At 57.9% G+C, this 13,193-nt stretch overlaps 6 protein-coding genes across 6 annotated transcripts; 2 read left to right on the top strand and 4 right to left on the bottom strand.

The window, feature by feature from the left end:
* Nucleotides 1–48: 48 nt before the first annotated feature.
* PSEUBRA_000596 (YTH domain protein) lies at nt 49–3,195 on the bottom strand (the record flags this gene model as incomplete). Its single annotated transcript, XM_059464423.1, has 1 exon — nt 49–3,195. One exon carries the CDS (start codon nt 3,193–3,195, stop codon nt 49–51), a length of 3,147 nt encoding a protein of 1,048 aa, XP_059321004.1.
* A 2,195-nt stretch (nt 3,196–5,390) lies between these two features.
* On the bottom strand, nt 5,391–6,755 carry PSEUBRA_000595 (uncharacterized protein; the record flags this gene model as incomplete). The annotated part of the gene is made up of 1 exon (XM_016436174.1): nt 5,391–6,755. The coding sequence occupies one exon, from the start codon at nt 6,753–6,755 to the stop codon at nt 5,391–5,393; it is 1,365 nt and encodes a 454-aa protein (XP_016295171.1).
* A 750-nt stretch (nt 6,756–7,505) lies between these two features.
* Nucleotides 7,506–8,612, top strand: PSEUBRA_000594 (Surfeit locus 1/Shy1; the record flags this gene model as incomplete). The annotated part of the gene is made up of 1 exon (XM_016436185.1): nt 7,506–8,612. One exon carries the CDS (start codon nt 7,506–7,508, stop codon nt 8,610–8,612), a length of 1,107 nt encoding a protein of 368 aa, XP_016295170.1.
* Nucleotides 8,613–8,691: 79 nt separating this feature from the next.
* PSEUBRA_000593 (UAA transporter) lies at nt 8,692–9,918 on the bottom strand (the record flags this gene model as incomplete). Its single annotated transcript, XM_016436175.1, has 1 exon — nt 8,692–9,918. One exon carries the CDS (start codon nt 9,916–9,918, stop codon nt 8,692–8,694), a length of 1,227 nt encoding a protein of 408 aa, XP_016295169.1.
* A 262-nt stretch (nt 9,919–10,180) lies between these two features.
* PSEUBRA_000592 (uncharacterized protein) lies at nt 10,181–10,756 on the top strand (the record flags this gene model as incomplete). The annotated part of the gene is made up of 1 exon (XM_016436183.2): nt 10,181–10,756. The coding sequence occupies one exon, from the start codon at nt 10,181–10,183 to the stop codon at nt 10,754–10,756; it is 576 nt and encodes a 191-aa protein (XP_016295168.2).
* Nucleotides 10,757–10,845: 89 nt separating this feature from the next.
* On the bottom strand, nt 10,846–12,897 carry PSEUBRA_000591 (Phosphoesterase domain protein; the record flags this gene model as incomplete). The annotated part of the gene is made up of 1 exon (XM_016436161.1): nt 10,846–12,897. The coding sequence occupies one exon, from the start codon at nt 12,895–12,897 to the stop codon at nt 10,846–10,848; it is 2,052 nt and encodes a 683-aa protein (XP_016295167.1).
* Between the last annotated feature and the right edge of the window lie 296 nt (nt 12,898–13,193).

Raw genomic sequence — 13,193 nt, 5'->3', positions numbered from 1 at the left:
AATGATTGTCGCGGTGAATACGAGAAGCGCGGCTTTGCTTTGAGCGCGTCACTCGTCTTCATCGCTTGCGTTGCGTCCAGCAGATGACGGCGACGTATCTGCCACCTTGCTGCTGGCTTTGGTGCTGTCGACGAGAGCAGGAGCATGCAACCGATTCCACTCTTCAAGCAATTGACGCCCGACTCCAGGCTCCAATTCCGTGCCATCGCGCGAGACCTTGACCTGGCGATTGTCTCGCCATGGATTGCGCAGCCTTTTGACCCTCTGGAACGGCAGCGGATCGGTGCGAACCCATTCGACGCGGAACGGCTTGCCCCACGAATCCGAAGAGGATTGACGTGGTGGCGATCGAGGCTCGTCGCCTTGACTTGGAGGCGCCTCCTCGCCTTTGCCCGTAGTGTCGTCATCAGTGTGGCCGGGAGTAGACCGAAGCTTACTCTCGAGCCTTTCCGCTTGACCACGCGATTCCATTTCGTCGAGACGCAGGTTGTGGATCACCGCGCGCAAGGCGATCTGCTCAGCCACGCGTGGATCGGCCGACGACCATGAAGCTGAGTCGCTCGGCGCCAGTGACGGTTGGTCATTGAGGCTCGAACTGGTCTGCGATGAGTCCGGCTCCATGTCCATACGGCGTACGCCATGCTCGTCCGACTCTGCAGCGACGCGAGCAGATGAGCGATCTGCAGAGAGTGCCGAGCCGAGTTTGGGTCGCTCCGTCTTGTCGGACTCGGAGGTGTTGTTACCGCTGATGGTGCTCTTCGTCGAGGTGTAGGGCCAGGTGCTGGATTGGACGTACGCGTCGGCGTTTTGAGGAGTGATCGTGTCGTCACGCTGAGGTGACATGGACAAGCTCTTCTCAAATGCACCTTCTTCCGGATTCGGCGTGATGGGCAGAGGAGATGTCATGGGCTGACCGCGAGCGTCCAAGACACCGTCGACGACGAGCGCTCCGAACAAGCCCCTAGCCGCCTCGATGTCGCGCTTGTCCAATGTCGGATGAGATCGCGCTTCGGCATCCAAGGGAGAGGCGACAATGTGAGACTCGCCGACCTTCTCGTCGACCGAATCGGGAACGGCGGTCGCCGAGAGATTGCCCGTCACGACCGACAGCGTCGAGGCCTGACTGGCGCGGCGCACCTGTTCTTCCTTCTCCTTGCTGTCATTGGTCGAAGTGTGGATGGGTCCGGCCATCTTGGCGTAGCCATGGAACTGGCCGGTCTGATTGACACCAAAGATGAGAAAGACCGTCTCGCTGTTGCGATAAGCCTGGTCCAGCACATTCTCGTTGTGTGGCTGTGTGGCCCAGTAGCCGGTCTCGACGGATCGATCCAGATCATCGGCGCGAAGGCTCTTGAGGATGAAGAAGCGATGGCGAAAGGCAGGATGACGGAAGAGGGACGAGTTGGTGGATGCATACGACGCGGAACCGCTCGAGCTGTACGAAGCAGCCGATGTGAGTCCTGCGGCCACCGCCTGCGTGTCTTTGAGCGGCGACGTCAGAACATCACTGGAAGGCTGAGAAGACGTCTCGGACGGATTTCGATCGGCAGTAGATGCGTTTTGCGCTCGCTCGAGCTCTCTCTGCTGCTTGAGCCAGGCGACATGAATGCCTCGACCACGTTGACCGGCGACACCAGCCTGAGCTTCGTCGTCCTTCTTGCGAACACGGCAGACAAGCTTAGGGCATCGAGTGTCGCGAGGTCGCACCTGCTTACCCTGGAAGTATTTGACCGCTCGATCGAGATGGGTCGAGGTGGCGTAGTTGACAAAGGCGCAATTGCTACGCGAGATGATGAAGATGGACAGAACGCCGTGATCATCCACGTCGTCGTCGATCGCAGACGTCTCACTTGCGTGCTCTTGTCCTTCCACTGTGGCAAGCCAGCGTCGGTATTCGTCAGGACTGAGACGTGAGAAGACTTCCCAGAGTTCCTCGACGGTAGCATCCTGCGGCACATTGCCACACCACAAAACCCAATCGGATCGTGGACCTTGCTGCGGGTGGTAGTGTGGCCTCAGGCCACTCCCAGGGACGCGCTCGGCTCCTCTCGCGTCGATGGACGCATCAGCATCGAAATCTGCGTCAACCTCCGAGGCGAGTCCAGAGACACTGCTGGCGACAGCTGATTCGGAATAGACGTCCTCCTCGATCGGTCCGGAAGGCTGCGACGAAGGGGTCCGAGCGTCACGCGAAGGTCGGTGAGGCAGCGGCGTGGACCCAGGGAGGGGCGAAGAGAGGTTGCCGGAAGAATTGGAGCTAGTGCGTCGTTGAGAGCTGTTGGATCGACTCGCCTGATTCGATGCTCTTCGGCTGCTAGGACCCGAACCACCCGGAGTCGGCATACCGGCGTGCTGCGATCCGGACCAAGAGCCTCTGCCTGACGGCGCAACGTGCGAGTGTGAGTTGTGTCCGTGAGTAAGAGGGGGCCCGTAGTGACTTGGGTGGAGATGGTAAGGGTACGAGGGCGCGTAGCCGGGAGGCGTGTTCTGCATACCATACGCAGGCGTACCTTGAACGGGATGCTCGGCGTACTGGTACGATTGATGCGAGGTGGTCGAAGCAGAGTGAGGAGCCGAGCCAGTTTGAGAAGGAAAGTAGGTCGTTGAATAGGGGCCGTACTGCTGCTGCATATGGGCAGCATCCTCAGGAAGGTGAGTCTGGGGTACTTCAATAGGAACCCACGCCCACCTCGTGCGCCCTGCGTGACCACCGGGAGGGGTTGAACTCACAGCAGGAAACGAGGAGGTGTAGTGTGGGGCATAATGCGAGCCACCGACAGATTCGTGAGCGGCGCCGCTGGAACCGGAACCTGAGCTGTGTGATTGGCTGTGAGTCGCACGGGGTCGTGAATATGGGTGCGACTCGTTGCCCTGACGCGCGGGATGATAGGCGGAACCGGCGTAGCCATAAGTGTCAGCGCTGGGTGGGGTAGCGTACGAGGTATAGGGGGCGGCGCCCTGGAGTGGTGGTGGTGGGTGCTGATGGTAGTGTGGATGCGTGCTCATCGCTGGTGGCGGATTATGGTATCCAGTCGAGTATGTTGGATATGAAGCAGGTGGCGGACTCGCCAAGTTGCGCGATGGAGCGGCAGTCGTTGAGCTTGAGATGCGACGATCTGGGTCGCCAAGGTCGGAAGGCTTGCGAGACTGGCCACCGCGCGATGGACGCTGAGAGTTAGCTGGATTGTGAGACATGGTCGTATCAATTGCTTGCTTCCGTTTATGCTAGAATTGATCGAACTTTAGAAGGTCGTGAGAGTGCCAAAAGATTGCGGTGATATCGGCGACAGGTGTCGGAGCAAATTGATCAGTTGCGAGGCAGCCAGGCAATCTGTTTCACGTCCTTGACCGAGGCGAGGGCTGCGTGTAGCTATGCATACAAGCTTTGAGCTGCTGAGAGCTAGCCTGCCAGTAGCTGAGAGGCTAGGCGAGCAGAGCTCGAGTCGGATCGGTCGATGAAGAAGCAGCGTCGGTGTCGTAGGGCTGCTATGGTCTCGAATGCGTCGACCGACTCTGCGTCAAAGTAATCATCGACTAGAGATGGTGCGAGAAGAGAAGCCGAGGCGACAACACGTCGTGGCAAAGAATGGTTTGCTGATGCTGGTCGCCTGGCGTAGGAATGATAAGCGGATTAGATGCTGCCCAAGATGGCACCTTTTGTGAGAGGCACCAGATGGGCGTCAGTATGCGCTTCCGGGAGCTCGGTGCTTGAGCTGATGCGCGTCAAAGATGGTTGACGTCAGTAACGAGTAGGTTGCCTGGGTTGATGAAGTCGATATGAGTTGAATCAGGTCGACCAGGAGAGGCGAAGAGCAGAGCGGGAAGCAGCTAGTGATACTGCGAGTGCGACTGCCTTTGCGAAGAAGTTTCCTATACCTTGAGATGTGAATCTGAAAGGCGGTCAGGAAAGAGAGGGCAGCGCTGCGTGTCTGTTATGGGAGAAGAGAGTAGGGACAGGTGGCAAGGTGCGAGGAAGAAGGAGGTCGCCCAAGTTGGAGGAGAGGGAGGGAGAGAGATTAGAGACTTGGCACGAGCGATCAATCACAAAGCAGTCTTTCCACGCCTAGCCAAACCTTCCAATTTCAGAACCTGGCTCAGCCTTTTGTGAACTGTGGCAAGTGGCAGCCAACCAACCAAGCAAACAAACAATTTCATTTTGAACAATAAAAACAAAAAGACGAAAGCTCGGTTGCGCAAGAAGTGTCTAGACACTCTCTTGTCACGCTTCGAGCCCTTTCGGAAGATCCTCAACGTGCTGATGCAGCCGACTCACGCCTCTTCAAGAAGAATTGAAATCCCACTCACCTCGCTATCCGATTGTTGATACACAGAGTCAGTTCATGCCCCTCAACTTTGACAGACGGTGCGCTTCGGACTCGCCGCTGCTTCATAACGGGCAGTCGTTCGGATAGATGACTCAGGATTGCGAACTCGAATCAAGATGGCAGCAAAGCGACAGAGCGTCTGGAGCAAACCCGAGAGCCGGTCCTGCCCGCTTTCATCGGTACCAGGCTGAGGACCGACACGCGTCGGTGTTTGCTCGTACCAAAGGAGGCGTCGCCACCCAACCGATGGTACGAGATGAGACTTGGCGCGGTACATGTCGATACATTTGAATGTCCGTCCGCTTAGACTACCTGCCCTTGGGACTTGGCTGGTCTCGAACGTCACTTTGTGATATTCCCACGCCGTCTGTTCGGCTAAGCCGAATCGTCTTTGGATCGGATCCTGGTCTGTCTGGGTTCTCACGACACGGCACCAAATTAAAATCTTATTTGGGAGTCCCAGTCGATCGGATGGGTTAACCCGCTTAGCGGCGAGAAGGAGCGCGATTGGCTGCCTCCGCTGCGCAGCTCCTTTTTTTTCTTTCTTGATTGAATATCAGAATTGACAGGCCTCCAATCCACCAAAGCTCACTCTTGGCTTGGCCGAGATGTTGACCGGCAGTGGTCGCTATCGAGGCAATCCTGGCTGATGATCGGTCACCTCGACGTGGGATGGCATGCCGCGCTCAGGACGGCGATAGCGGACCTAACCAGACCACCTCCTGCCGACGTTTCGAACCTTTATGCATGCAGCGCCCACAGTTTGCATTTGCCGCAGGAGAAGCAAGCCACATCTTGGCCAAGGGCCACGTCGCGCGGTCTTTCGGCCATCGTCTCGACTCCGGTCGCCATACACCACCTCCAACGCAATACCGTGCGCGTCATTGCGAAACACGTCGCACCAGAGTACACATCGATAGACGCAACTCATCTGCATCGTCGACCTCCTTCAGGACACTCACACGTCTGAATGAGGGACAGTAATTAGCAAGTCAGAAGCACAGTGGGACGGGCAGCCATGATAGGCGCGAACAGAAACAACACTAAGAGACATACGTCAACGCCCTACACCTTGCGCCTCCTCTCCATCCCCCTCTTGCCAGGCAGCGGGAGCCCAACGAAATCGACGATCTCCTTGACCGCGTTTTTCGCGCCCGGCCCTGTTCCCGGCAGCAGGCTGTATCCCGGCAAGAGGGTCTCCCTCTTGGTCTTGCCGTACAAGCTCTTGACAAACTCGCCCGCTGCGTTGTCGGTCGTGCTCTTGAGGTTGAGTACGGCATCTCGGACTTGATCGGAGGTGTCGAGGATCGTGTCGACCGCGGGGTCGCCTCTTTTTCCGATGGCACCAGCGGGAAGTGGTGAGGCCGGAAGCGCTCCCTGTACAGCGCCTCGGACCAGTCTCTCGCAACCGAAGGCGGTGCACACCTGATTCACCGTCTTGATCGCCTGCACCGCGGGGCTCGCCGCCTGCTTCACCTGGCCCAGCGCGAGGGGCATCACGCTCTCCTTGCCCTGACCAGCGGCGGAGGTGGCGAGCGATTGAAGACTGCCCAGATCGACGTTGTCAGGAGAGATGCTGTCGCGCTTCACTGGGAGGAGGCTGCCAAGCAGGCTCTGCGCGCGATCCGCATCCTGCGCGTTGCCCGTCTTCAACCCCAGATCGACGGGTTGAACAGGAACATCACGTTTGATGGGGAGCAGCCCGCTCAGAAGCGACTTGACGTCCACCGGATTGCCAGTCTTCAATCCCAGATCGACGGGCTTGACCTCTCGTCTGACAGGAAGCAGACCGCTGAGCAGCGACTCAGCTGCATCCACATCCTGCGGATTACCCGTCTTGAGACCCAGATCAACCGGCTCGTCACGTCTGGCGATACCACCCTTACCAAGCTTGTTCAAAGGCAGAGCATCAAGCGGCACAGCATCAACCGGAATCTCGTTACCAAACACGTTCAGGCCAGAGGGCGTGGCACGACGGTCGAGTGGATGCACGCTGCCCAACTGCTGCTGATTCGGCTGGAGGTACTGCGTGTCCTCTGACGGCGCGAGCGATGAGAGCGGTCCAAGGAGCCGTTTTTGTGCGGCAACGTTGGTGTAGTCACCCTCGTGGTCGAATTGCCCAACCAGAGGGAGGCCGGAGAGAAGGCTTCCGTCGAGAGCTCGGAGCGAGAGACCCTCGCTGCTGAGTTTCGAGACGAAGGGCTGCGACTCGGTTGGCAGCAGACGCTTGCGGTGTGGCGTGGCTGCAGAGGCGATCTGCTGCGCGGCAGGCTCGAGGTTCAGGTAGGAAAGAGGCGTCGTTGGTTTGCCCTGGTCTCCCACTTCTGTGAGAGCCAGAGGTGCTGTGACCGAATCAGCCTGCGCTTGCTCGAGGCAGATGGCCAGGAAGAGGACGCTGAAGAGCGCCGTGAATGTGGGAGTGAACTTCATCGTGTCGCTATGAGTGTTCCAGATGAAAAAGGACGTGTTCAGGTCGAGAAGAGGAGCTGATACGGAGGTGGGTGAGGACGGCTGAGGGAAGAAGGAGAAGGAGAGTGGAGAGGGGAATCTTATGAAGGGGAGATTACGATGAAGAGGAGGGAACGGGAAAGATCTTCTCCAGATGACAGCTTCAAGTAGTCTCCAGCCCGTCAGGGGAGTAAGGATCAAAACAACAAACAGTCCGTGCCAAAGGTGGACCATGGCGGGTCACGGTCAACGGTCTACCATCGAGCCGCTTCTTCTGATAGCTGTAGGCTGGGGAAAACAGCTCATGCCCACGATGCTTCGATCGACAGCCTGCAGGAATGGAACGAGCATGGCGTTATCAGTCATAATCCGCGCGTTCCACAGCCTGACAGCTGTCCACTTTAAAATCCATCACCTTTCCGAAAATCTGCCTTGCAGGTGGGAGGAATGTTGTCTGCACCTTGTTTCTTCCCACCATTCTTGACGCTCACATCCGTCGCAGCAGCATCAACAGCAGAGCTGACGATGTCTCAGGCGAGCGCGTAACCTTCAAAGATGGGCCGAGGGCTGGACCGTCGAGCTTGACGATGTCCCGATTTGACGATGTCCCGATCGCGAATCACGTGTGTGTGCCTTAGCCAATTTTGAGAGCGGAAACCTCCACCCTGCCAACAGGCTCTTCTGAACCTTCTCAACGATCTTCTTCCCATTCACGAATCATCGTTGCTCATCATGAGGACGACTGCGCAGCTCCAACGAGCGCTACCGCTCTTGTCAAGCAGCGCTTTTGCGGCTGGACCATCCTACGCCGTCGCTCGCACTTTCCCTGCGCTCCGCTCTCCTCTGCCGACCACATCGCATCGACCCGCCTTCGTCGCCGCACCAAAGCTGACACCCTTCGCCCCACGTCCCTTTTCATCCACCTCGTCGCGCAACGAAATCTACACCGACACCCCCGACTCCTACTCGCGTCCATCCTCCTCCAAATCCTCTGCACCCTGGTATCGCTCTCCCACGACACTCGTACTCGGCTTCATCCCCATCTTCACCTTCGCCCTGGGCTACTGGCAGATCCGACGTCTCAAATGGAAAGTCTCGCTCATTGAGGAGTTGGAGGACAAACTGTCGCGGGCGCCCCTCACGCTGCCGAGGAATATCAATACGGAGGTGTTGCCGCAGTTTGATTTTCGACTGGTGACGTTGAAGGGGGAGTTTGATTGGGAGAGGACGATGTTTGTGGGACCGAGAGTGAGGGATGGGGTGATGGGGTATCATGTGGTTGTCCCGCTCAGGAGGACGGGTGGAGGAGGAGCGGTGTTGGTCAATAGGGGGTTTGTCGACGAGAAGCAGATCGTGGAGAGTGGGGAAGGGAGGAGGTTGAAGGAGGGTGCCATGGAGACGGGGAGTGTGCAGATGACGGCGTTGTTGCCGAGGATCTACCCTGCGAATGCGTTCACGCCGGATAACGTGCCGGAAAAGGGAAGTTGGTTCCACGTCAATCCGAACGAGATGGCCGCTTGGGCGAGTGGGAGGGCGGGAGTGCAGGCTCTGCCCCTCGCCGAGGAAGATGGGTATACGCCCAGTGCGGGCGTCGCAGAGAGTGTCAAGGCTATGCTCGGCAAGGGTGAAGGAGAGCGGGTACTACCGGTGTATCTCGAGGAGGTGTTTGACGGGAACGTGGGTGAGGCAGCAACACGGGTTGCACAGGGAATCCCCGTGGGAAGGGCAGCAACGATCGAGTTGAGGAACCAACACGCCGTGTACGCCGCGACGTGGTTCTCACTCAGCGCGTGCACCGCGGTCATGTTTGGTCTGCTCGTTCGTCGAAGACGCTCTTAACGCACACACAATGTCACACCGCTCTGGCTTGAATGTCCATTACATCTAACCTCCCGTTTGTGACGATCTACAGTTGAATCTATTGCGCCTTGTCTCGCTTCTCTTTCGGCCTCACTTTCGCATTACCGGACAAGCTATACCCGACGGTCCCGACCAACACAGCGCCCGCGCCGACCCACAACCCCGTACTCCCACCATCTCCCTGCACGAGCATCACGCTGACCATGAGGCTCACCGCCTTGCGGAGCACCAGCACGAGCGTGACGCTCAGCGAGCTCACCTTGGACGTGAGGCGGTTGACGCCGTTGATGCACAACAGCTGGGTGGCGACGTTGAGCAGGAGGGGTGGGTAGAAGGATGGGATCCACACGCCTCCGCTTGGCAGGTGGGGGCGTAGCGATGGAGGGAGGGTGAAGATCTTTGTCGGTGTGGTATCTTTCCTAAGGCCGCGGGTGAGGATGGAGAAGATGGATTTGGGTGCGGAGTCGAGCGGAGGGTCAAAGCCGAACCACCACGGCGTAGTGGAGTTGGCTAGACGAATGTCAGCGAGAAGGTTGTTCCGCCGCAGCCCAAACATGGGCAATGAGAGGAGGTGGGAATAGAACATGCTCTCCCTCCAGTTCTGATTGCCATACTCCCGGAACGTCGCTTCCTGCCAAAGACCCATGAAGCCTGTCAACACCAGTGCCGCGAAGAGGAGCAGAACACCTGTGGCGTACTCCCCTGCGTCCGCTTGTGACTTGCTCGCCGGATGGGCGGTGTACATTGTGCTGCTCACCACTCCCGCTGTGACCAATGCCACACTGAAGATCTGTAATGGGGAGTAGCGTCGACGCTGCACGAGCCAGCCGAGGATCATGTTGACCACCAATCCTCCGGATCGAAAGACAATGTGAACCGGCATAGGTACGTCGTACGCAAACGCCATGTTGTTGAGCAGGCTCGTCGTCAGATAGAATGCCACCTGCACCACCCATCTATACAGCGGAACCGCTCTCGGCCTCAATCCGATCCAAGGGAACGACGAAGAGAAGCGGAGGAAATACGGCAAGCCCGAAAGAGTGGTGACGAGGAACTGGGCGAATGTGATCAGCGTGCCCGCCGACGGCAGCTGGCGCGTGGCAAGCTCGAGGGTGAACGCGTTCGAACAGCAGCCGCCGAAGATGAGGCTGAGGATCAGAATCCACTCTGGAGCGGTGGTGGCGAGGATTGCGCCCGCTGTTGATGTGGCATCTTTCGGAGCGGCACCGTTGGACGTGGATGTGGGAGACTTGCGCTGCCGTATTGACGGAGCGGTGGACGACATGGCGGCCGGCGATGGTGGTGGAAAGGGGATGAGAAGCAAGTGTTGGTTTGACGATTTCACAAGCCGCACCTTTTTTTCAGAAGAACCAACACTTTGCCGCACGATCGTCGCGTAGAGTGACCCTCCACCTCGACTCACCAAACCTTCCTTCACCCCTTCCACACCCTCATCATGGCCGCATCACACCTACTGTCACCACCAGGTCCACCCTGACCCCATCGCACCGACTTCCGCTCAGCATGTCCTCGCAACCATGTCACGAATGACCGGTACCGCCCACATCCTACCCATCAGCGACCTGGTCCACTCGCGCGATGTAGGGTCCAAGCTGCGACTCGCCGGCATCGTCACCGCGGTCAACCCCACCAATGCCTCTTTAATCGTCCTCAGCGACCCCTTCCCATCTCCCAACTCCGATCCAGGCTCTCTGTTGGTCGACCTCTCCCTATGCACCGACCAGTCCGGCACCACAGGTGCGGGATGGCACAAGTCCCACCCCCAGCTCGTACCGCCTCCACTCAAGGGTATGATCATGGTCATCGGCCATCTCATCCGGCGCGAGGTTGCCATCGACATCGACTTTCTTCACAACCAAACGCAACGCGGGTGGGACGGCGTGCAAACGAATGATGCGCTGCCGCACTTTGAAAACGACGAATGGGACCTACCAAACCGATTCTTCGTCCTGGAAGCCATCCTGATCAAACCGCTCGATCACACATTCGATCTCCGACTCTGGAACCACACTGCCCGACTCCGCTCACAGCACGAATGGCAGATGCACCATCTCGACGCTCCTAGCACCGACAAAAAGGGCAAGCGTAAAGCCCTTGACTGAACCACACACAATCTGTACTCACAACATCGTCCATTCTACGCATCTACCTCGGCGCGCGCACATCTACTGTTACACAGCGGCCTGTTTCTTCAAGGCGTCCATCCGCACTCGGAGTAAATCCGCCTCTTGTACCGCTTCCACAGTTTTTTGTCGACCATCAACTTGCGGGCTAGATCCATCATCTCGCCGACCGTCGCGGAGCCGAGCTGGTAGTCGGTAAACTTGCGGAGCGGTTTGGCGAGGCGCGTGTGCTTCTTCTTTTTGGTAGAAAAGGGTTCCTTGAGGCCTGCTTTGGCAAGTTCCTTATCGAGCAACGCTTTTGGCACTGGACCCGGGCGACTGGCGAGCGTGGCAGAAGGGTTGAATTCCGACCACAGCACGTCCGACGGGTAGGTCGCGTATTCGAGTCGATACTCGACCGTCTGCTTCTCCGCCTCCTTTTGACGTCGCTTGTGCTCCTCATCCTGCTTACTGTGCTTGTGCTTCTTCTCGTCCTTGTCGGCCAAAAACGAGGAAGAGAAGTGCTTCTTCGGATGAAGGATCTCTTCGATGGCGGCGTTCTGCGCATCAATGTCCATCACCCACTGGCTGTACCCGAGCAGGCTGAGGTAGGTGTTGGTGCGAGAGGGAGACGAGGGCGAGGCGTGACGGGGTAGTTGACGACGCTTCTTCTTGTGTTTCTTGCCCTTGCGCTTTTTGGGTGGCGTAGGACGGTGGTGGTGTCGCGAGAGCGACTGCACGGGTGGGTCGGAGTCCTCTTCGTCTTCGTCCTCATCCTCATCCTCGTCCTCGTCATGCTCGGCGTCGTCTGCTGGTTCCGGGCTTGACGTCGAAGACGCAGTGGCAACGTACCTACTCTCCTCGGTCGTGTTGTACGTCCACAGCCGGATCGACGGATAGTACGTCGGCACGATACTCGGCGCAATATAAAACACCGAGTACATATCCTCGTTCGTCCTGCCCTTCCCTGGCAGTGTCGAATAGTCCTGCTTCAAATCCCCTGGCAGTCCTTCCTCCTCGATATGCACCTCGCCCTCACCCATCTCCTCCACCAGCGCAGACGCCTCCTCCTCGTCCTCCTGGATGAAAAACGCATCCGTATTCATATGTCCAAAGTGTTGCCCCACCACCGTATCCTGAAACCTGAGCACAATGTCCGTATACCTCCTGTAGCACCTATCAAAGTAATTCCCCGCCGTCGGGGGTACATGACCCATCAGGTGCACCTGCATGCCTCTCTCCCGAAACAGCTTGAGTTGCACCTCCAACCAGTCCAACTGCGCCGTGCCCGGATCCACATCCTTCCCCTTTCCGCGCTTGGTCTTGACGCAGCCATCAACGGCCTTGTTATTGTCGTAAAAGTAGAGCGTGTTGAGACTCATCGCAGCAAGTCGGTTGGGGAGGATCTCTTTGACGTAGTAGCCGCCCTGTTCGAACGTGTGGAACTCGTATTCGGGGATGTGGTCCTGCCAGATCTGCACGTATTCCTTGGTGATCGCGTTCGGACCGGGGAAGAGGATGTTGTGCGGGAAGATGTCGTTGTTGCCGACGGTAGGGATGAGGGGTACGCCGGGGAAGGCGGTTTCCAGTTGTTCGAGCGTCCACTTGTTGAGCTCAAATATCTCTTTGCTCGAGCGGGGGATGCGATTGTCGTTGTCGTGCCGAGCAGAGTCTCCGGTCCAGACGATGAAGTCAAGTCCGAGGTTGCTGCCCTTCGCTGATGATGTAGACGTAGAGGAGTTCGCAACTGCATCGTCGTCAAAGGAGGGCTGGAAGAGGTTGCGAGAGGCCCAGGCGAGACTCGACTCGACCAGGCGCGGTGGGGAGTCGCAGTCGCTCAACCCAGTACCCCACCATCCTGCTCGTAGCTTCCCATCGGGCTTCTTCTTCTTCGGCTTGTTGTGATGGCATGCACTGTTGACCGCCGAGCCGTGCTTGTAGTGTGTATCGGGATGAAGGTCGGTGACGTGAAGGAATCGACCGAAAGGCTTCCTCGCGGTGGTGACGGGCTGAAAAGATGTGGCAGGCTGCTGCTGCTCTACGTGAAAGACTGCTTGTGATGACGATGCTGCGACTGCGATGGCAGCTTGTGACAACAACAGCGTTGCCGCTGCCGAGGCCGTGACGGTAGACGACCTCATCGTTCTATCTTGTCGATATCAGGAGCCGGTTACGATGGCAACGGATGGCAACGGATGATGCTGCGTGTCTAATCGAGTCTGAGGCTGTATCGGGCGGGGTTGAGCTTCTATGCGGTCATCTCGTCGTTGCGGTGGGCCTCTGTGTGTGTGAGTCGGAAGAGATGATGGATGGGAGCAAGTGAGCATGCATGACTTTGCCTTGTCTTCTCCACACTCGAAAACCGCTTTCGCCAAAATTCTCACGTGTCGCCGATCCGTGCTGTCCGCTTTCGTCACACGTTTCATCAAGCCACATT

Source organism: Kalmanozyma brasiliensis, assembly GCF_000497045.1.
Source record: "Kalmanozyma brasiliensis GHG001 unplaced genomic scaffold PSEUBRA_SCAF1, whole genome shotgun sequence".
In the NCBI taxonomy this organism is placed as follows: domain Eukaryota; kingdom Fungi; phylum Basidiomycota; class Ustilaginomycetes; order Ustilaginales; genus Kalmanozyma; species Kalmanozyma brasiliensis.
This window is presented reverse-complemented; position numbering and strand designations above follow the sequence as displayed.